A 22,816-nucleotide genomic window follows, 5' to 3' on the forward strand; every position below is an offset into this window, starting at 1 on the left:
TTGGAGTGTTTACTGTTCTTCTTTGTCCTGCCATGAGGTGAAAGCTGCATGTGTCGATGTACAGAATTGTCAGAGGTTGGGCTTATTCATGGAAATGTTAATCCTTGCAATGTTCTATGGGGTGAATTCTTGAATATTCTTTATATATTTAAGCTATAAAAACTTTTTTGAATACTAATTCAGGCTTTGTTTGAGACAGTTTTCTTATTGTTTTCTAAAATAAATTTTCAGTATAAAAATTTACTTTAGAAAACAATAAGAAAACTGTCCCAAACAAAGCCTGAATTAGTTTTCAAAAAAGTTTTTATAGCTTAAATATATAAAGAATATTCAAGAATTCACCCCATAGAACATTGCAAGGATTAACATTTCCATGAATAAGCCCAACCTCTGACAATTCTGTACATCGACACATGCAGCTTTCACCTCATGGCAGGACAAAGAAGAACAGTAAACACTCCAATTGAACCACGAGATAACGCCTCATGCCCTGGTAGTGTTTCATGAATTACAAAAGCAAATCTACACAATATACAAGAAAGAAAAAAAAAAAAAAAAGAACTGAAGCAAAACCCACATTCAGGTTTCCTGCCATCTGATGAGAATGATCACCTTATCAGATCAACTGAGATTTCTTCATTCTCAAATCACTAAAACCAATATTCCAAAGAGATCCATGTAAACGAAATTGGCTTCCAACTTCACATATTAAGCTATTCAACCATTATTATATATTGTCCAAAGTGGAGCTCAACCTGTTCAACAAAAGCATAAACAAAACAATAAGAGAACTTTTATTACAAGAATGGCATAACTGCAACTTTTAGGACAATACCTTCTGAATAGACAAATACTCCTCCCAGCAAGTCATCATTGTCCCCATCCTCTGATTTTCCTCTCTCACAGTGGCTGCTGATGCTGTCTACATCTGTAACAGCTTCAGTTAACTCACGGCAGTCATCGAGATCCGATACATTGCAATAACCTTCATGAAAATTTTGAGTGAACTCTACTGAATTATGAGAACCAGAAGCTTCCATTTGTTCCAGATTTGAGCCTGGCATGCTACCATTTGATACTTCACTGCTTAAACTGTTGGTTGGATTTATGACTGCTGTAATAGGACATGCCGAGCTAGTAGAGGGTGGGTTAAAGCCATTCACAGTGGGGATATGAGAGCGAGTGGAATATGAAGAAAAGCTGCCTATGTTGGGGTAAAATACTCTATCTCCAGTTGAATTTCTCTGGGGCAATGTTGGGGGGGAAACTATGCTTTCACCGAACATGCGGCACTCGCTGTTTTGGCAAATCAACTTGTTCACAAATGGCATGCTAGCCGGCTCGGAATCTCCAGTACAAACTCCATCCAAGTTAACCAAATTCTCTGCAGATGGCATAAAAAAGATATCAATGACAGCTTTTGAGAATGACAATGAGAGCGTGCGTGTGTATGGCAGAATTCTTTATGGTGTTCTTACCAGCTTCTAATTCAAAGCCAACTAAAGGTGTCTTTAAGTGCCCAGTACCAGAGGTATTCTTGATCAACTCATCGGCACCTTCAAATGCATATGTTGTTGAATTCTGGTATCTCTCTCTACCAACGCTACTGCAAGAAATTTCATCAAGAACAGACGAGCGACTGGCTCATTTTCACAGAGAGAGGCAACTAGATAATTAGCATACGACAGAATGGCTTTCAAGTATAAAAATTCAGAAAAGAGACTCCCAAATTCACTAAAAATCATTGATTCACGTTTTATTAATCCAACAAATTTTGCATAAACCATCCTACTTGAAAAATGCCTCATGGTGGGGTTTTGCCAATTGATGCACGTCCTTTTCTACTTTCTTCTCATTATATTTGTGGCCATGTTGGATCCCTCCTGTGCATCACAAAATGTTTTTCTTTAATGTTGATGACCAAATTTTCTTAGTATCATTTTGTGCCTTCATGATTCTAGTTCTACTTAATATGTTTTAAACCTCAGTACATTATAAAACATTATGCACAAGTGGAAAAGAAGCTGGGATTATTTCTCTTTCATGGCTATGCATGACTTGATCTCTCCTATGTGTGCTTAATGAAGCGTCACAGCAGTTCAAGGGGAAAAGAAGGTATCTTTCAGAACAATTTCTCTCCTGAGATGATCTCAAAGAGTTTTAAATACTACTTGTCGCACCTAAATGCATTAGAAGCGTTACCATTTATATAAATAATAGATGAAGTCGTAGCTATCGGCAAGGTGCAGGAACCCAGTAAGCCTCGATGTAGTACATGTAGCTAGGAAGGAATCAAGGATGCAAGTCCAAATTTTAGCTAGGAACTGAAAAATAATAATGTAATTTCATATTTTTAATAATTTTTCTAGTTGAATAATGTTGGAATTTGAACTATTTGAATTTCAAATTTTGAAATTTAAAAAATTCAAATTTGGTAACTATGATATTTCTGGTAGTCATAGGAGTTATATTATCTTGTAATAATTTGGGTTTGAACTTTTGAATTTTAAAATTTAATAATTTAAATAGAAAGTTATGGTAGTTCAGGAGGTTGTAGTAGTTGTGGAAGTAGTTGGAGATGCCTCATGTTACTTTGGTTGGTCTCCGCATGATTCCAAGATAACTGGCTATGGTTGAGACTTTGAGAGTGAATGGATGTGGTTAATTGGTGAAAGGATGCAATCAACCAAGGCCTCCTTTCATGATGGAGCGACCGACCACAATTACATCCCCTTTTTTGTGATTTTTTTTTCTTGTTTAATTAGATTATGAAGGTTATGAAGGATTGTTACTGAACAACATAAAAAAATTTTGGATGTGTAAATACAGAATCGAGTATTGAGTGCTCAATGGACCGAATTCCATTGTTGGTGATTTGCTGGGTGACTTTAACCGTTCTTACTTCTTTGGTGAGAGACAAGTGTGTTATCTTATTTTCTTTCTTATTGAATAAACATCTCCCTCATTCCCTTCCCATCCTCACACAACCATTAACATCTTCACAAAGCCATAAAACCCCATGCAAAAGCTTTCTTCACTCTCCAAAGCCTCAGCAGCATTATCCTTCCTATATCTCTTGTTTGATAGCATAGCATTTACAAGCCATCACACATCAAACCACATCACCCTAAACACAAGAATTCTTCTACACCATCAAACCTAACCCAAAATAAGCACTTCAAGCCCCCAAAACAATCACTTGCATTCCCCAAATAGCCACACACCACAATAGTGTCTTGAATTTTCTCTCTCCAACACTTCTACATGATACCACACCTAAACACCAACCCTAGCTTTTTCCCCCCACATTTTACAGATCTTTAACTTTCCTCTCATACCTTAAGGAATCCTTGGTTGACAACTTTCTCAAGGCTACACCACACGTTCTTACTAACTGATGTAGTCAAATATTTATGTACTCTTTTATATTTGGGTTCATTATGCTTTGCAATTTTATTTTGGTTACCCTATGATGGAAGGAAACTGATGATCATGCTAGGTTGGTGCTCTTAGGTTTGTCTCTCTCTTTCCGTCACTTTGATGCTTCGGATTGCCCCCCTTGGTGCTTCGGTTTGCCCCCTCCTTGGCAGCTGTGTTGTTGCTTTGTTCCCGCCCACCCACCCCCCCTCTTTATGCTATGTGGATGCTTCGTTTTTCCCCCTTGACAGTTGTCCCTTTAGTCCCTGTTTGATGCAATTTTGATGAGTTTTTATTGGTTGGATATGTGATGTTTTACCTACCCGCTATTATTACTCTTTCTCCCTTTTCTTCCCTATAAATAGGGGCTATTTTCCCAATGGTTTTAGACAATTTTTTATGAAGAATTTGCATACAAACCTGCGGGTTTTTCTAGCTTGCAAGCTAGCCTCTTTTCCCCTTCCCCTCTATTACTTCGTCTCGGTCTTCTACCTTTTCTTCTCTATACACTGTTCCCGCCCCATCTGTATCTTTCTTCTCTTGTGAGTTTAGTGGTGTCTGCTACCACATTTTGGTTGGTATTTGCCAGAGGAGTGTGGACTAGTGTCGGATCGTTTCAGTGGTGGATTTCGGGTTAAATCTATCCTTTGAGCACCTATCCTTTATATTTCGAGCTTTGGATGTGAGGTGACCGCTTGTTGGTTGTTCTGAGAGTAGTATTGTTGTCATTTCTTTATGTTTATGAATTCTGTAAGCTATTTTCTAGAATTTGTTTCTGCTTATAGTTTTATATGTGGATGTTTATGCTTTACGGAAAGGAAGAAGTTCTCTAATTGCTTTCCTAAGTGTTCTCCATAAAATATTTAGAAACTTAAGTTGTATCACTAACCCAATACATGAGAGATGATTATAATGGCATAAAGAAATGGTTACAAATGGAATTTTTTTCAAGGTGTTCGAAAATGATTTCAATTCCACATATTGAAGATCCCATGGAATTAGTTGGTATCTCAAGGAAAGCATTACACATAGTTGTGCTAGGGCCTAGGGCTAACAAATATGAAAATTAATGGTTCTCCGGTTTGAATTTAATGAAACCTTTTCTATCTATGGGTCTATTTGTTTTGTTGCAAAAGGGATGTAAAATATTCCAAGTGCAAGAGTCTTTAAAATATTGATATTAGATTTGAACTAAAAGGGAAGCAGAGTAAAGTATAAATGAAATTCACCCTCTAATTCAAATCCAATGTATTTGAAATTCATCAAATTTGGGCAATTTTCAAATACACTACAAACTCAATGCCGGCCACCACCTCCACCGCCTCCCGCCGGCCACCAGGCACTCGTTGGTCACCCCCGCTCACCCCTCGATCACCCCGGCTACAACCTTTTTGTACTATACATTGCATTTATTTTACTTAAAAGAAAAAAAAAATTCATGCATTCCTTTTACAATTATCCAAACAACTCCAATTACATTGCATTCCTTTTTTCGGCAACCAAACCACCCCTATATTAATATGTTTGTCCTCGTTTAAAAATTGTCGATAGTTTCTTATTTTGTTTTTATTGCAAAATATTGAATTTCTATCCACAACATTAAAATTCCAGGAATTTTAACAAATTCAAATTTGAAATTCCCTATAATGTCTGGGAGATAGAATATTTTCATGAACAAGTACAAAACAAACTTTGTTTGTGCATCCCTAATGACTAATTGGAAACAATCTATCTTAATATTATTCTCATCCAAATTGCACACTGCATTTTTATGTATTTATGTATAGTTTATATAAGTTTGATGTGTGACTATAGCAATAGGTTTATGTAGCTTGGATGTATCTGCCACTGCTCACCATTGTTCTTGTATCACCGGTTACTTTTCCTATTTGAGAACTTCCGTGATCTTTGTTGAATCTTGTATTCATGACTTACACTATTCAAAATTTTGTTGACTTCCATGATTCCCAGTGAATCACATGTTTACAAGATTAGGTTAGTAAATATTGTCAAGTAGTATCTTGTTCAAGTTAGTTCATTTATTTTCTTATTGAGTTAAAACTTAGTTTAGGGGCTTAGCAATAGAGGGTGCAGGAGCTCAAATGTATGAGGCTAGGTGCAGGTGAGAGATGACTTGAGGGTTCTATTTTATGGGAGAGAGATAGGTCGTGGGCTTCAATAACGAGGAACACATGATCCTGGCTTCAGTGGAGGCCAATGAGAACTTGACTGGCAGCTTACTTGTAGATGTATAAAGCATGAGGGATGTTGACGAGAGAACTCAGGTGAGATATTATTATTATTATTATTATATTTTATCCTCATTAGGATAGATAAGCAAACACAAAAAAAAAAACCAAGGTTAACATGGTTTCTTCAATGAAGTTCACATTAACAGAGAGGACAACAGATTTGATTTACTGTTAAAAATGTCACAATTGATATACACAAAAAAGGAATGTTCGCCGCCCTTTCCAAATCCCAAGTACACCATCTTATAAACAAAAGCATAAAGGAATATATCAAATACAAGATGAAGCTAACCAAAACCTTGTTGATATTGCTCGTCAATGTTGAAGAAATTTTACATCATTGTTTTCAATTAGAAGAGAAAAGCGTAACAAGTGCGCTCCAAGAAATCCTAATCGTGAAGGCATGTCTTGCTTCTTGAAACGCACACAAATCTAAATTGAGACGGTATGTTATAGAAACATTTGAACTTACAAACCTTAGCCAAGAGATCTCTCATAATTGCATGTAGTTATTGCATATATCCAATCTCCATAGAGATTTAATGGGATTAAACTCTTTCCTAATACATAGAGTCATAATTAATAACTGCTCTTTTGACCTACTATTGCAATAATAATCTAGATCTTCTTTATGACTCCTTGCAAATCCGAGCACTCTAATCTCATATAGCCAAGAAGGATTGATAATAACTGCTTATTACAACATGCCAAAATGATATATATTTTAAATTTCAAAGCACATATATAAGATTATTTTTATCTCAACTTCATGGTCATCAGCTTTTTCACAATTCTTATATAAGTTGATAGAGAGGATGACTGGAGTACGAAAAATTGTTTCTAATACAATGATGGTCATAATCAAAACATTTTGAAACCCAAAAGCTTTAATTCCATAGGTGAGAGGAAACAACTTATTTAAAAACTAAGATATTTTTTACTTATCTGGAAGTGACGGGCTGTATGGCCTGAATACAACGAAAAGTGTGCAAGGGCTGCTGCATCGGCCCCCGGTGTGCAGTGTTAAAATAGCAAGGGGTCTCACAGCAAGGACGGATGTGGGCAAATAAGCTAGTCCATGAAACTAATATTAGGATAGGAACTTGAATATATATAACAGACCGGTTTGGTGGCCGGTTCAACCGATCCGGGCTAGCCCTCCTAATAAAGTTGCGACACCAAAAGGAGGACGGTTTTGCGAACGAAACAGAGTACGGATGATTGGGGCATAACTGAACGCACGCGTGGGAGGTTTCAGAGATTTCGATTAGTCATTTTTAGCAATCCATCATGTTTTGGGATAAGAATCAACAACTCCTCTTCATTCTTATTGCTAAAGAAGCAAAGATTTGAGAGGAAACGATGATGAATGAGAAGAATGGCATGGAGAAGAAAGAAAGAATCTTTTTTTTTTCATTTTTTGTATAAATTGTTTCCTAATTCTTTCTCTAATTAATGGAAACATTAAATTGAAGATAAGGAAGCCATTTGGAAGCGAGGACAAGAGATTTATGAGGGAGAAAGAGAAAAATTTAGGGATTTGAAAATCTCCCCTCGTTGTAAGTAAAATCTCTTTCAGATAAATTTTCATAGATTTATTATTATATCATTTTTTTCATGAAAATTATATTATTTAGTTTTAGGAACTTTAGACAGAAAGAAAGCAAGTTGTAGGAGTTGGGTTCTTTAAGAATTCAACAAATGAAATCTTGTGAGGTAAGTTTTGTAGAAGAAATCAAATGCCCATTGGTTTATTTAATTGATATTTAATATTAATTAAATTGTTATACTCTTGTGAACATTTAAAGATTTTCAAAACTAGATGAATATTGGAGAGGAAAATAAAATGGGTAATTATAGTTATTTGAAATTTCATTATTTCATTTCCATTTTCATATTGAAAGAAATATTTATATAATTGCTTTGCTTATTTTGAGGTTATTATGAATAAAGCTATGTAAAATTCAAATGTATATAAGATAATACACATAAATTATCCTGATAAAAGTATGTAGAGATGCCATGAATATATGAAATAAGGTAAAGGAAATAGAAAGAAAAAATAGAAAGCAGTTATATATATTACTTATATGTATTTAAAAAGTATGCATACGAATAAATGATATATGAATGAATGAAAGATAAATAAAAAAGGGAAAGGTATATGCATGCAAACTTATAGGAGTTCACCCCCGTATGATACTAACTGGGAAAGTAACATACCCGTGCAGGTAAAAAGGAAAATATTATGAAAAAGAAGAATGAAAATGAAAATGGTTGTACCTTTGGTACATATAGACAGTGCTCCTATACAAATTAAATGGAAAAAGTAATAAATATTAAAGCTTTATAAATGTTATAAAGAAATGTGATAAGATATGCATATATGACTGAAATGAATGAACTAAAGATAACGAAGGGAAATGATTAAGATGTATACTAAAGGTTATATGTATTGTATTTTTTATTTCATGTTAATTGTTTTAACAGTTACCCACTAAGTTTAGTTTGTAAATTCATTCCATTAAATAAATATTTTCAGGTAAGATTCCAAAGATTAGAATTGGTCCGAAAGACGACGCAACAATGAAAATAGATAAATTATTATTGTTGTAATTATTAACTTTGAAAAGTGAAATGAATAGATTTTATGAAATATCTTTGTTATAGTGGCTCTTTAGTTGCTTTGAGAGATTTTATGTTAATGTGATTATTGAAAAGAATGGAATGATAATACCTTAGTTCCTGCCTCGTTAAGTCGAGCATCCCGGCCGGGTCGTGACAATATAGGTTTATTTACATAAAAATTAATGAAATTAATATATATTATGATTTATAGGAAGATAAATATTCGGTGCATTTAAGAAACTAAATAGGTTAGAAAGAAGGCTAAGGAGAATGATAGTTTAGGATTTAAACTATGGTATTCGAGTAGGAGTCGTACTATAAATGATGTAGGTGTGATTATAAATAAAAGTTTGAAGGATAATGTTATAAAAATTAATAGAATTAGAAATAGAATTATAGCTTTAAAGATTGTTGTTGTTGCTAAGATTATTAATATTATAAGTGCTTATGCTCAAATAGTTTTGGATATGAGATCAAAACTAAAATTTTGGACTAACTGAGAAGAATTAATACAAAAGATACATCTTGAAGAAAGAGTTTTTATTGGATGAGATTTAAATAGACATGTTGATAAATAGATAAATAATTTTAAAAATATTTATTGTGGTCATAAGTTTTAAATAACAAATGAATGTAGTAAGATTATATTATATTTTTCTTTAGCTTATGATTTTTAATTGTTAATACATTTTTTAAGAAAAGAGATGAGCATCTCATCACTTATAAAAAATGGATATAATAAAACTCAAATTGATTATTTTCTTATAAGAAAATTATATAAGAAAATTAGATCGTTTAGATTACAAAGATAGTAAAGTTATTACAAGCGAAAATTTATGTACCCCATATTGATTATTAGTTTTGGACTTTAAGATAAAAGGACAGAAACTAAAAAATAAAGTAAAACGATATTCTAAGATTAGATAGGGGCATTTAACGAATAATAATAAAAAATATTTTTTAGAGTAAGATTTTAGATATCAAGATTTTTTCTATGCATGTGGATACTAATGTTATGTGAGATAAAGTGTCTAGAGATATTAAGAATATTGCAAAAGATGTGCTTGGAGCATCAAAGAAAAAAATTCTTAATAGTACAAATAGTTGGTGGTGGAATTCAAATGTACACGAAAAGATAAAAAATAAGAAAATTTATTATAAAAATTGGTTTAGCTGTAAAATTTTTTTATAATTGGAAAAGATATAAAGAGGTACGCAATGAATCTAAGAAAATAATATACGATGCAAAGATCTTAACTTTTAATGATTTATATAACAAATTAGATACTAAGGAGGGAGAAAGATATATGTATAAATTAGCCAAACAAAATGATAGGAGTAGTAAGGATTTAGTTCAAGTGAAATTTATTAAGGATGAAATCAAAAAGTAATTTTCTTAGAAGATATTTAATAAAGGTGGATGAGATATTTTGCAAAACTTTTTAATGAAGAATGTAAAATATGATTGACTTTAATAACCTTAACACCTTAAATTAAAATAAAAATTTTTGTTTTTAACAGCGTATTAATAAAACCGAAGTTAGAGAGACTTTAAAGAAAATGAAGTGTAAAAAACTGTTGGACTTGATAATATTCCAATAGAGGTGTGGAAATGCTTAGGAGATGAAGAAATTTTTTAGCTTACTAAACTTTTTAATACTGTTTTGAAGACTAAAAAGATGTCAGATGAGTGGAGAATGAGTGTGTCAATTCCTATTTTTAAGAATAAAGGTGATGCACAAGATTGTGCGAATTATAGAGGAATTAAGTTAATAAGTCATACTTTAAAACAATGGAAGCGAGTTATGAAGCATAGGTTGCAGCGTGATACTAATGTTTCTGAAAATCAAATTGGATTCATGCCGGGTAGGTCTACTATGGAAGCCATATATTTATTGAGAGGTTTGATGGAGAAATATAGAGAGAATAAAGATGATCTACATATGATATTTATTGATTTAGAGAAAACATATGGTAAAGTTATAAGAGAAGTGCTATGGAGAGTTCTTGAAAAGAAATGAATTAATAATGCTTATATTCAAATCATTAAAGATATGTATGCAGGAGCTATTACTTGTGTTCAAACACAAGGTGGTTTAACCAAGCATTTTCCTATTTCTATTGGATTACAGCAATGATCAGCCTTAAGTCCATATATTTTTGCTTTAGTCATGGATGTTCTCACTAAATATTTGCAAGAGGATATACCTTGGTGTATGCTTTTTGCTGATGATATTCTTCTTGTGGATAAGACTAGAGCAACAGTTAAAGGTAAACTCGAATTATGGAGGTCAACCATAGAGTTTAAAGGTTTTCTTTTGAGTAGATCTAAAACTGAATATATGGAGTCTAATTTTAGTAGTAATAGATATAGTGAAGGGATTGTGACTTTGGGCAATCAAATCATTAATAAGAGTACACGTTTTAGATATCTTGGATCTATTGTTCAGAGTGATGGTGAAATAGATGGGGATATTATCAGCAGAATTCAAGTTTGATGGTTGAAGTGGAGGAATGCAACGGGCTTGTTATATGATAGAAAAGTCCCTCTCAAACTAAAGGGAAATTCTATAAAATGGTGGTGAGACCTGCAATGCTTTATGGTATCGAATGTTGGCTATTAAAAGAGAAGCATAATACTAAGTTGTGTTGCAGAGATGAGGATGCTTAGGTGGATGAGTGGCTTTAGCCTTAGAGATAGGATACAATATGAGCATATATGTGAAAAGGTTGGAGTAGCACTAGTGGAAGATAAGATTAGAGAGAGTCGCCTTAGATGGTTTGGTCACATAAACGACGACCTTTCAATGACCCGATTAGAAAAGTAGAGGTATTAGATTTGACTTATGTTAAGAAAGGTAGAGGTAGACCTAAAAAGACTTGGTTAGAAAATATTAGAAATAATATTTCTTTATTAGATTTAAATGAGAATTTGACTTTTAACATGATATAATGGAGAGAAAGAATTCATATAGACGACCCCACGTAGTGGGACAAAAGCTTGATGTTGTTGTTGATCTGATAAGGACTAGATTATTTGATCTCATGTGCCTTAACAAGATTGAAGTAACGACTGCACAAAAACACTAAATATGGAAGAATTATCATAATCAAATTCAATATGCTCTAAACAATCGAAGGGAGGAAAAAAACACATGACACAAAAGAAATAAAGATTTATGTCATTTAATTTTCATCAAGCCAATATTTATAAGAGAGGAAAGAGGATTCAAACAACTATTTAATACTTCATAACAATTGCACAAAAAAAAAGAACTTTCACCATCCTTTCAAAATCCTAAGTACACCCTTCACAAACAACGAAGAATTTTATAAAAAAAATATCGAATACAAAACAATTGCTTCTTAGCAGAATACCGACCACCAAGAAAAAACATTTTGGAACCCTAGCTACTGTCGCTCGTCAATGTTAAAATCTTACAAAATTGTCTTCAAAGAGAGGCCAAAACCAAAAGATTTGCACTACAACAAATCCTAGCTTGAGAGGATGTCTTGCTTTTTCAAAGGCACATGAAACCCTAAACTGAGAGGTTATATCATAGAAAACCTTCAAGTTTACAGACCAAAAGCTAAGAGAACTCCTCTTATAGGTGTAATCAACAATCGTAACCATCCGATCTCCATAGGAATAATCCAATACTAAAATCTTTCCTGATTGTGAGTCAAAATTAACAGAGAATCTCTCTAATATAGATAGATTATTATCACAAAATCAAGCTGATTAACTATACCATAGGCATCTTGACAAGAAACTGTACCTATTTATAACCACACATCAGGTAGCGACAGTCAGATTAGCTTTCAGCAAAGATTACTATATTTCTCATTAGAAGCAAACAATATAATAAGTATTTAATATGCTTGTCAAGATGAATAAGTACACCAAAAAGAGAAAATTAAGAGAGGTTGTTAGAGGTTACCCATCCCCACGAACTAAATTGGAGCTCTTGAAAACAGGCAATAAATCTTTTCGCCTTATTTCAACTTCATGGAATGCCAGTTTTTCGATTTCAATCTCCCCACCATCACAACCATAAGCAGTGTTCTCATTAGTTCTTGATAGCAACATCACATAAAAACATATCTAGAGAAAAAATAAATAAAAACATTGAATTTCATTTAGGTTGACCGATCATTCAAAGAAAAAAAAACTAAAGAACTGTATGCATAAAGCAGGGATTAAAATGATTACTTTCTTCTTCTGCCATATTGGCATCCTTCCGGAGCAAACCTGCACTTCAGCATTTGAAAGGTACCAATGAGGCCTTTCATGAGCTTTTAAAGTCTCTTTTCCAGCCAATAATTTGGCAGATGGCACAGAACATGAATTATTGCCAATACCGCTGTCAGGTGTATCCATGACTGTCTCTATATTATTTTCAGCATAAAAGGTAACTTGAGGAACATTTTGTTCTCTTTCAGGCCAATTAGACCTCCTACATACGTCCCACCATTGAACTGATTCAATATTTACATGTAACTCCTCATCTTGAAACTGCAATAAAGGACCAGATTCGCTTCTTGAGCTGCTATCACTGGATTCTTCCCCTGATGATGGTAGAAGTTCATGTTGAATCAGATGGCCAGAAGGAGAATAGACCAACAAATGTTCCAATGAACAATTGTTTGCATGAACTGGTGGTATAGGACGGCTTATAGAATTGTGGAATACAGCAGCTATTGCACCCGAGGGTATGGGAATCTTCCCAGCTGCAGATGCAGTGACACTGCTGACAGTATTAAGCCATCCCGAGCTAAAATTTTTAATTCTACTAACAACAGAAACTGTCAAAGGTGGCGGAGGTTGAAGAAATTGCTGCTCTATCATACAAGATAAGCTTGACCACCATGGCATTGTAAGGTTAGGAACAGGGTTTGGCCCATCATAGTAAGGACTTTGTTGTTGAAGACTAGCATCACCACCAAAAGGGGACATTAAGAAAATATGGCATGTACCCCTTGATGAAACTATTGTAATCCACTGGCTATAATGACTAAAACAGATGTCCTGTATGACCTGAAACAAAAATAAAGGAAAACAAACCATGAACTATAGATTTCAAAGCTCCATATTAGGTGCAAGATTTCTAGATACTTACAGCTGATGTTAATCCACGATACAGTTTGTAAAGATGTACATGCGAAGAAGTCCAATCATAATATGTGGAGTTTGAAGCATTTGTTATGCAGGTAGGCATTATTCTGAATACATTCAGGTTGTGCCCATTTACAGAAGCTGTTACTAGAAGGGTACCACTGGGATCAAAACAAAGAGCAGATATTGGGCTGGTATGAGCCCTAAATTGAGAAATAACCTCTTTAGAAATGAAATCCTTGATCATTACCTGTATTAAAGATTGTCAAAAAGGTGATAGATGGTTAAAGTTAAACTAATAGGAAAAAAAAAACAAATTCAAAAGTGCAATTAAGCGTAGTCTGTGAAAACAATTAGTAATATAGTATGCATTAAATGGCTAGCTCAAACAAACCATTCCAGCGTTATCAGCCTCACTAGAATGTGTTGCTAGCGGAAGCCTTCCAGTTCTTCTATTAGAATTTGGTGCCAAGGGGGAGCAAGAACCATCAGGAACAAGCTCTTGGTAGTATTTTGACAGAGTTTTATAACTCATGTCTCCAATGCTTAGTAATCCAGAAGCCAACTGCTTGCTAGACTCCATTGCATAACGAGCAACTAAGTTACCACTACCTGGTGAAGTTGATGGGCTAGCTCCAGGCGAGGGTGTCAGGTTCTGCGGACTGAGGCGCCCTGTATTTGACAAAAGTGGGTTATTAGATGCATATGCTAACCATCTTGGACCAACAGCCATGGGACCATAGCCAATATTAACTCCAGCTGCTCCTTGCAATGGGTAGGTTAATACACTGAACTTGTTCTCAAGAGTAGCTGCATCAAAGCAATATATCTGCAAGAAATGAGAAATAAGCATGCTTAAACAAAAAGTATAATTAACTATTTTTCTGATCCAAATGTGTTTAAACAAAGAGATATAAGGCCATATTTCCTACTTTTAATAATCATATTTTCTATTTTTTGTAAGAAAAAGCTGCTTACTTGTGCCGCAAGAGCCACAGCCACAATGCGGGGACTGCATCGAACTAAATACACAGCAGATCGAAATCTGAGAAAGTGCACGTAACTGTGTGATTTTAGCGAATAAAAGCGAACAACAGTAGGAGCACTCAAGCAGACTCCTTGCTGAGGCTCACTTGAACCTTCTCGAATCAATGCACTCAAGCGGCCACCTTGGACCATGCCTGATCCCTTGGTTTCATCACCAGCAACAGTCAACAGCATTGGATGTGATGACCTAAACCCCTCCCATTCTGATTTGGCTGGGATGGGCTGCATCTGCAAGAATGTAACTGGGCCATCACGCCTTGATACCAGCTCACAGACATTTGAGGCATCTTCAACATCAAGTACTTGAAAGCCATTGGCATAACCAAGTAGAAGAACATGTTTGAAGGAAGTTGGACTGAGCTCTAGCTTGTCAAAGCCAACCCATAATACCTGTTCAAATCTAAACACTTAAACAAACAGCATTTTCCTAGAACAAATTAAAAGGTTTAATGGAAGATTTGCACAAGTAGAAGAATATGTTTGAAGGAAGAAGAAATCTAACTTGTCAAAGTCAACCCCTAATAAATGTTCAAGTAGTAAAGCTTAAACACAAGGCATGTTCCAAGAATAAATTAAAATGCCTAATGAAAATTTGTATGAAAAATAAAGTAATAAACCAGAAGAATTGTGTGATGGAAAAGATGCATGTGAGACAAAATTCTAATCAAACTTTAGCTATAAGGGAGGACACATTCCTGCATTATCATATAATAAAACCAAAATTTAGCAAAATTACATGAAGGAAATAATATGAAAATCAGCAATGAAGTAGCCTTTTGAGAAACTAAGCCGATGGAAGTTCATACTAAAAAAGTGTCGTTACAAAGTCAAGATAATATGGACAACAAAACTGCAGATGTTGCTAATAAATATCACAATTATCTAGCCTTTTAAGTCATCTAACTCCAGAAATCTGGACGAACATCTTAATTTAATCATGCAATAGCCAGGAACGTCTCATATTTACTCAAAAAATGCTTCGGAGATTATAAATTAATTAATGATAAAGCATTACTTGTAAGCAGTAATATCAACTTTTAATTAAATTAAACCAGTTGGCAAAGGCGCAAAGGTCTGAGTAAAGAAAATCTTACTCGTAAGCAGAAATATTGCTAATTGTTTTCACAGACTACTCTTTCAGCCTCACTAGAATGTGTTGCTAGTGGAGAAAATTCATTCGTCAACTAGAATGTGTTGCAACGAATGAATTTTGGGTTGTCATAAAGAAAATGAAATTTAAAGTAAATCTTAGTAAAGAAATTGCAGTTGATTTGGCTGCATTAATTTTGCAACAAATATGTGAAGAAAGTGAAGTATGTAGTAACCATATTCCATCATCTTCACTTCAAATCAAACCAAAAAAATAACCCGTATGTAGACAATTTACTTCAATTTTTCAAAAAACCAAACATATCCTAATGGTTAATACAATCATTTCACACTTATTCTTTTTATTTTTACAAATCAACCTAAATATTCCTTCTTTCTTGTCATGCTTAACGTTGTAACCAATCTCTTTGTTGTGGAACATTCCATCAATACAAAATTCTTATTAGCTTTATCCTAACAAAGTGGGAATAATTTTCAGAATCCTCCTCCATTCATTTTAGTTGACAATAACATGAGATGTCAATTCTATTTTGTGCCGGTCTTTTTTTTCTTCAATTGGTGTTAACTCTATGTTGTAGGATCAATTCAACATAAATAGCATTCTTTTTCTTTTAATAAAAGTTACCTCAACTCTCATTGGAACTTTTATCAAATAATACTTCTGAGAAACTTTTTCAATTTAACCACCTACTTTATATTGACAATTTATATCATGCTCTAAATACCCATTATTTCAAATAACAAAGTCAGGATATCAAAATCTTCAAGGTAATTACTTAATTCTACAACGGTATTGATTAATTGTTATTAACTCCACAATCATTAGATTTGCAGAAGCATGAAATAGTTCAGTTAACATATAAGAACCCATTACATGATTAGCCAAGCACCTTCATGGATGTTTACTGAAGAAAGAACGCACCTTTCTATATATGGACCATCTAGGAAAAATCAGGTGTTAGCCAGAAAGTAAAACATAAAAAATTCACTGGTTCCGATAGACATAATGTTCTAACTTCCGTGATAAAAGAAATAAACTACAAAACTTAGCTATTACAAAAATGGCAGTTAGTAAAGACATAACAATGAGATCCTCTATGTTCAAAACCAACGAATGATTCTCATCATATGATCTGAACTAGTCCAACATGTAAATCAAACGGCTCCACTCAACTGAATTGTTACGATTTTCCTTCCATTTCTTAACTACAAACAGAGCAACTTCAACCACCTTTACACAAAATACATAAAAACCACAAAAATTGCAGAATCTCAAAGGCAATCATTTCTAGCCTGTAACCAATGTATTGGAAACTGACAAAAATTCATTCGAGGTAAGAAATATACCCGACCGATAGAGAGAGAGAGAGAGAGAGAGAGAGAGAGAGAGAGGACCTGGTCTTTCTCATCCTCGGGCGGCACTGAGATTGAGGAAGCCACAGAGGCCCCGGCCGATCGAACGGTAGAGGCGACGTTGCTGGCGTTTGTGGACACCGTCTTCAGGCACGAAGAGATGATACGAAGTGAACTCGGAAGCAGCCCGTTACGGCCCTTGCCCCGTCTCATCGTCCCAGAAAGAACCACAGCGGTCGCCCCGAGCACTCCCCCGTCCCCTCCGCCGGCGAGCCCCGCCGCCTCCCCCGCCACCAACCCTTACCAACCGCCTCCCATCCGCGATGAACGCCGCCGCTGGAGATCGTAAATACCATCCGAGTTCCGATCTCGATCGTCGCCGGAGATTTCCCCCCTACCGAACTTCGCCGTCTCCTCGCTTTCAGCTCCAAGGGTTTGACTTTGCAGCCATATCTCAGTCTCTTCCTCGCTGAGACGAAATACAAAACCGAACCAACCCAACCTCTTCTTGGTCTCCTCTTCCCATTTCTTTCATCTTTCGCTTGTTGTATTCTTTTGGAAAATCTTCTCTTGCTGTTGCTTTCGTGTTGCGGTCTCTCTCTCCCTCCTCCCTCACAGCCTCAGAGGCTCAGAGCGTGAAATCATTATTTTAGAAAGAGAAAATGTTCCGCTGTTCCGCCGGATCTCCCGTACACCAAGGATCCCATTACCGCCGTAAATTGAGGGTCAAAATGTCAAATAAAGTTTTTTCAAAAAAAAAAAAAAAATGTTCATGAATTAATGTCAACGAGTTAGTTAATGAGCAAATTTAAATTTGTATTCAGATAAATTATATACATTTTATATGCTGCTAAAATATCAGTTTAATTATTCATTATAATTTTAATTTTTTTATAATTTGTTCAATTTTTTTTCTATAAAATTGATTAAATAAAAAATAAAAAATTAAAATTTTAAATAGAAATTAACTAAATTCAGGAACTATAAATAAATAAATAACAGTTAGTTAAAAGCAAAAATTATTAAATTTAACAAAAATTACTTTGTCTTTTTTTAATATATGCTATTTAAGCTAATGATAATTAAGTGTTCGTTTGAGATGATTGTAATATTTTATAAAGTTGATTGTGAAAAAAATTATTATGACTGCAGAAAGTAATTTTCATCATAGAAATCTTGAGAAGTTGTGATAAAATAATAAGAAAGCTAAAGTCAAAGGAGATTGTAATTGTTGTCAAAGAATCAAAGCAGACATAAAGTTATCCCAAATAGCTCATAAATTTATTATTAAAATTAATCACATTTCAATTCAAAATTGGACTAAGCTAATAGAGTTTAATTCAATTTGATTTGCAAAATAATTTGATTACTTTAATTTTTTAATTTTAGAAGAAAAATTAATTAGTTTATTCAATTTATAAATCAAAATTTCTAAATTGATTGAATGTGAACTATTATGTTTAGAAATTATAGAGTAAAGGCACATCAAAATAGGTGTGAATTTGATTTTTTTTTTTTTCATTATATAATATTAAGTTAAGTGTTGCTAAGATGAGGATGCATAGGTGGATCAGATGAGTGGACTTATTCTTAGAGATATGATACATAACGAGCATATTCGAGAAAATGTTGGAGTAGTTCCGGTGAGAGATAAGATTAGAGAGAGTCGCCTTAGATGATTTGGTCATGTAAAATGTCGGTCTTACGCTGACCCTGTTATGGGAGTAGATGCATTAGATTTGGCCTATCTTACGAAAGGTAGAGGTAGATCTAAAAATATTTGGATAGAAAATATTAGAAATGAATTTCTTTATTAGATTTAAATAATAATTTCTGACTCTTAACATGGCACAATGGAGAAAAAGGATTCATGTAGCTGAACCCACATATTGGGATAAAGATTTGATGTTGTTGTTGTTGTAGTATTTTATAATGTCCTTCAAAAATTTTTCCTAACTCAAATCACACATGATTAAACACAATGTGAAAGTTATAAAGACTATGCACTACAAAAACTATCAATAATAAAATATGCATAATATAATTTTTAAGGAAGTTATAAATACGAGAGTGGAAGTTGTTATTAATGTGATATATAGGAGTTAGAACTACTATGACTAGATAAACAACCTAATGCATAAAAATGTAAGAGATAAATAATATAATATGTGATAGTTATAAAATAAGTGATTTCTATTAAGGACAATGTGATTTAGATGATACTAAATTATAGCTTCGTTTGGGACGGTTTTTCTACTACTTTTTAAAATAGTTTTTTTGTACAAATTCTTTTTTTTTTTTGTACTAAAAATTTACTTTAAGAAGTATTAAGAAAGATATTCCAAACGAAGCCTATATAACCATACGTTTTTTTATCAAATAAGTCAATCATATAAAATTAACAATATAGTCAAGTAATGTTGTTGATTGTTGAATAAATGACTAAACTAAATAAGTGTTTGAATAACAAGCTCAAGCATTAAAAGTGATAACATTACACAAACTTGCACAATACTATTATCAAACACTAAACACAAGTGTCATCAAGAAATAGATTACCTTCATAAGAACAAATGTATGTCAAAATATAAGTATGTAATTACTAAGCATAATAAAACATGATTTACTAACTCAAACACAAAAGCTATTTTTTTAAGCCAACATATAGCATTCAAATATAATAATGATAAAATAAACATGCATTAAATATAAATCCAAACTATTAAATAAGATGGTTATGATCAATATTTATGTTATTTAGCATATATATTTGCTTACATTCACGACCAAGTACTTTTTGCACTTAGAATTCCAGCATTATAGTTGGGTAATTACTTATTCCATTCTTCAGGTTTCATAGACGAGAATCATAAACTTATCTATATTATGAATAAGAGGATCCCGGTATATTTAAAACCGGCGGATTTTCTGTCCGATATGCCATCGAAATTGCCTCCATAATTTTTCAATGGACTGTCCACCGATATTTTGTCACTACTTCCGACAACGAACATTCCGCCAGAGAAACTATCGAAAATTGTTATTTTTCCTATAGTGAGAGAGTGTGTGTGTCTGTGACTAGGGATTATGAGGAGAGAAAGTGCACGTGGGAGTTGAGGGGAGAGTAGTGTGAAGGAACTTGAGTTGAGTGAGAGGGGAGGGGATACAAAGTGGAGGAAGAGAGGGAAGAGTGGGTTATGTTTTTTTGTTTTTTTTAATATCTTTATATATTTTCTTAATGATCTCTTTTTGGTTATATTTTTTGAAAATGTTGATTTATTTTTCAAATTGGAGATATTTAATTTTTACATTGAAAATCTTTATGGAATCATGGATTGAAAAGCTTTATGTAGGTGGCATTTATATGGAAATAAAATTGGGCTCACTAATATATTAAAAGTCTCTTGAGATGTTTAGGAATAGGGTATTTTTAAAAATTTATTGGGGGATATTCTAGTCTTTTTTTTTTAATATGGATAATGCATTATATTGTTTAAATAAAGTCATTGTAATCGATCATGTTATATTTTTGAACATCTTAGTCTCTAATAAATTCAGAATTGAGTGAATGTAGGCTCGTTAGATTTGTTTAATTAATATGGTCATTTCGACTATAAATACGATAAATTTTGAGAGCATTTGCTCCCTTAAATAATCATTGGAAATTTATATTTATGCTCCTAAATGTTTAATATAATTTAGGATCATTTATGATTAGATATAGGTGTTCCTCGCCTCATTGAGTTTATCTCATGGAATCATATTATCTTGACTATGCATTTGCTAAAAATGGAGTTCAAATGATCTCATAATCAATTCTTAAGATTTTGGTCAAAAATAAGTATTTTTAGATCTAAAGTTTGTATCAAAATTCATGTTTTTTTTAGTGATATAACAATTGCCTTAGAGTTTTGGACATAAAAAATGAGTCCAAAATATTATAGATATCAAAATATTTGGGACGGACTTAACATTATAATTTTGGAGAAATACTAAGACATATGAAAATACCCTAAATATTAATTAGGACCTCTCACTAGGGTCTTGAACATGTAATTCTCCATTGATCATAGGTTCACCCTTAAGTGGAATTGACACTTTTTTGTGATAAATTTTATTAAAATTTGGCTCAAATTTCATTAAAATAACTTAAAAACTGTCTTTAGTACCTAAAATTTTCAAAATTAAGTCAATAGAATAAAAAAATATTTGTAGTGGGATCAAAAAATGCATGTCCACACCTAGAATGGGTTTGGCCAGCTACTATGGGTATGCATTGGTCATTGGTTGATCGACTAAAGCCGACAATTGTGTGTATGTGTTGAGCATGTTATTCAACTACTAATTAGTTTTTGAAAAATTTTTATTTTTTATTTTTCACTTTCAAATGATAACTTGTTTTTAAAGTTTTTAATAAATATTTTATAAAATTTTGTCACATTTTCTCATCATTTTATTTAATTTTTTTGTTGCATGCTCTTCCATATATTTTCTTTTCTTTTATGTAATTCTTTTAATATTGTTCTATGTCATAACATACGTAGTGGTAGTGTGAGAGAGTTTAATGTCTTACCTTTGTATGAAAATTTAGCATGCGTAAGAATAAAAGAAGGTCGCAAGAGAATAGAATTTTTATGTAAAAAAAAATAAGGCATGATGAGGTTCCATTTGTAAATGTTAATTAGTCTATTTTTTCATTGTCTTTTGCATTTATTAATTATCTCTTAAGTAGGGTAGGGTTGTGATTTTTTCCCTTTTTTGACCTTGGAGTTTCAATAAATACTTCTTATTTTCCATACGAAAGTGCTTAGTTTTTACAATTTTAAAAAACTGAGAGGAAAGATAGATCGAGATCTTCTTCCTTGGAGTGGATTTCCCCAAAAGCTTGAGAGGTGTAGAAGTAAGGAGTTAATTGTAATGGAGTATAGGATTCTGTCTCAACATCAGCTACCAGAAGCCTCTTCTCTTCACACTAATTATCTTGAAGCTTTGGGGCAATATCTAGCTACCTCCATCAAACATCTCACAAGCTAATTCTATTTCAAAGGCTTTTTCCTTTCTTGATTATGCCATCTCAATAGGTAGAGACTATCGAGCATATATCCACCCTCATCCAAATAGGTAGAGTTGGCGACAAAGGGCATTACTTAGAAAGTAAGATGCTAAAAGATGTTGACATACGTCTTTGTAGTTGAAGAGAAAATTGATTGAGTATGAGAGGAACAAAAAAAGTCGGACATATGAATTCGAATAAATGATGATCAAGAGCTTATAACTCTCTGATTTAAGGAATTCCCTCAACTAAAAGTCTTTCTTAAATGTGTAGGAACATTCTAAATAGACCCCTTTTTATCATACAATTTTTTGGCATGTCAATATTATAATGCACTTGGAATGAAGAAATCTTAGGCTTCTCAAAATTGTCTAAATAAAAGCACTCCTTTTAGCTATAACCATGTAACATTTGGATGATGTTTGGTCCCTTAAATGACAACAAAAAGCTTTTAATTATGATTTTTGGTATCTGAATTGGCCTATTTGGGGCTTATATCTCAGTCTTTCTAATATTATCGAGTTTCTCATCAAATCGTATTATCTCGATAGTAACTTTTCATCAAAGTATTTGATGCATCAAAATCTATCTATAATTAATCAGATAAACTCCATAAGTAATATATCAAGTAATGATTTGTAAATGCTACTTTTTTATTAATACTTCCTCTAAATATTTGAATAATTATTACAACCCACAACTCTAAAAATTAAAACGTGAAGACGAAACATGATAATCATAGAAATAATGAGCTTAATCCCCAATTGGGAGCATTTAAAAACTTATAAAAACAAATAGGACACATTAACTACCTATTGACATATACCAACATGCATATCT

The 22,816-nt window shown here is 33.1% G+C and overlaps 1 protein-coding gene across 1 annotated transcript; it reads right to left on the minus strand.

Moving 5' to 3' along the window:
• Positions 1–289: 289 nt before the first annotated feature.
• Positions 290–17,539, minus strand: LOC110101050 (autophagy-related protein 18h). Its single transcript, XM_020828814.2, has 9 exons — positions 16,966–17,539; positions 14,392–14,850; positions 13,808–14,242; positions 13,418–13,663; positions 12,511–13,335; positions 12,239–12,402; positions 1,479–1,606; positions 836–1,384; positions 290–755 (listed from the first exon to the last, which is right to left on the minus strand). The coding sequence occupies exons 1-9, from the start codon at positions 17,134–17,136 to the stop codon at positions 751–753; spliced, it is 2,982 nt and encodes a 993-aa protein (XP_020684473.1). The 5' UTR covers positions 17,137–17,539; the 3' UTR covers positions 290–750.
• Between the last annotated feature and the right edge of the window lie 5,277 nt (positions 17,540–22,816).

This window comes from Dendrobium catenatum, unplaced genomic scaffold, assembly GCF_001605985.2.
Source record: "Dendrobium catenatum unplaced genomic scaffold, ASM160598v2 fragScaff_scaffold_1159, whole genome shotgun sequence".
Lineage (NCBI taxonomy): Eukaryota > Viridiplantae > Streptophyta > Magnoliopsida > Asparagales > Orchidaceae > Dendrobium > Dendrobium catenatum.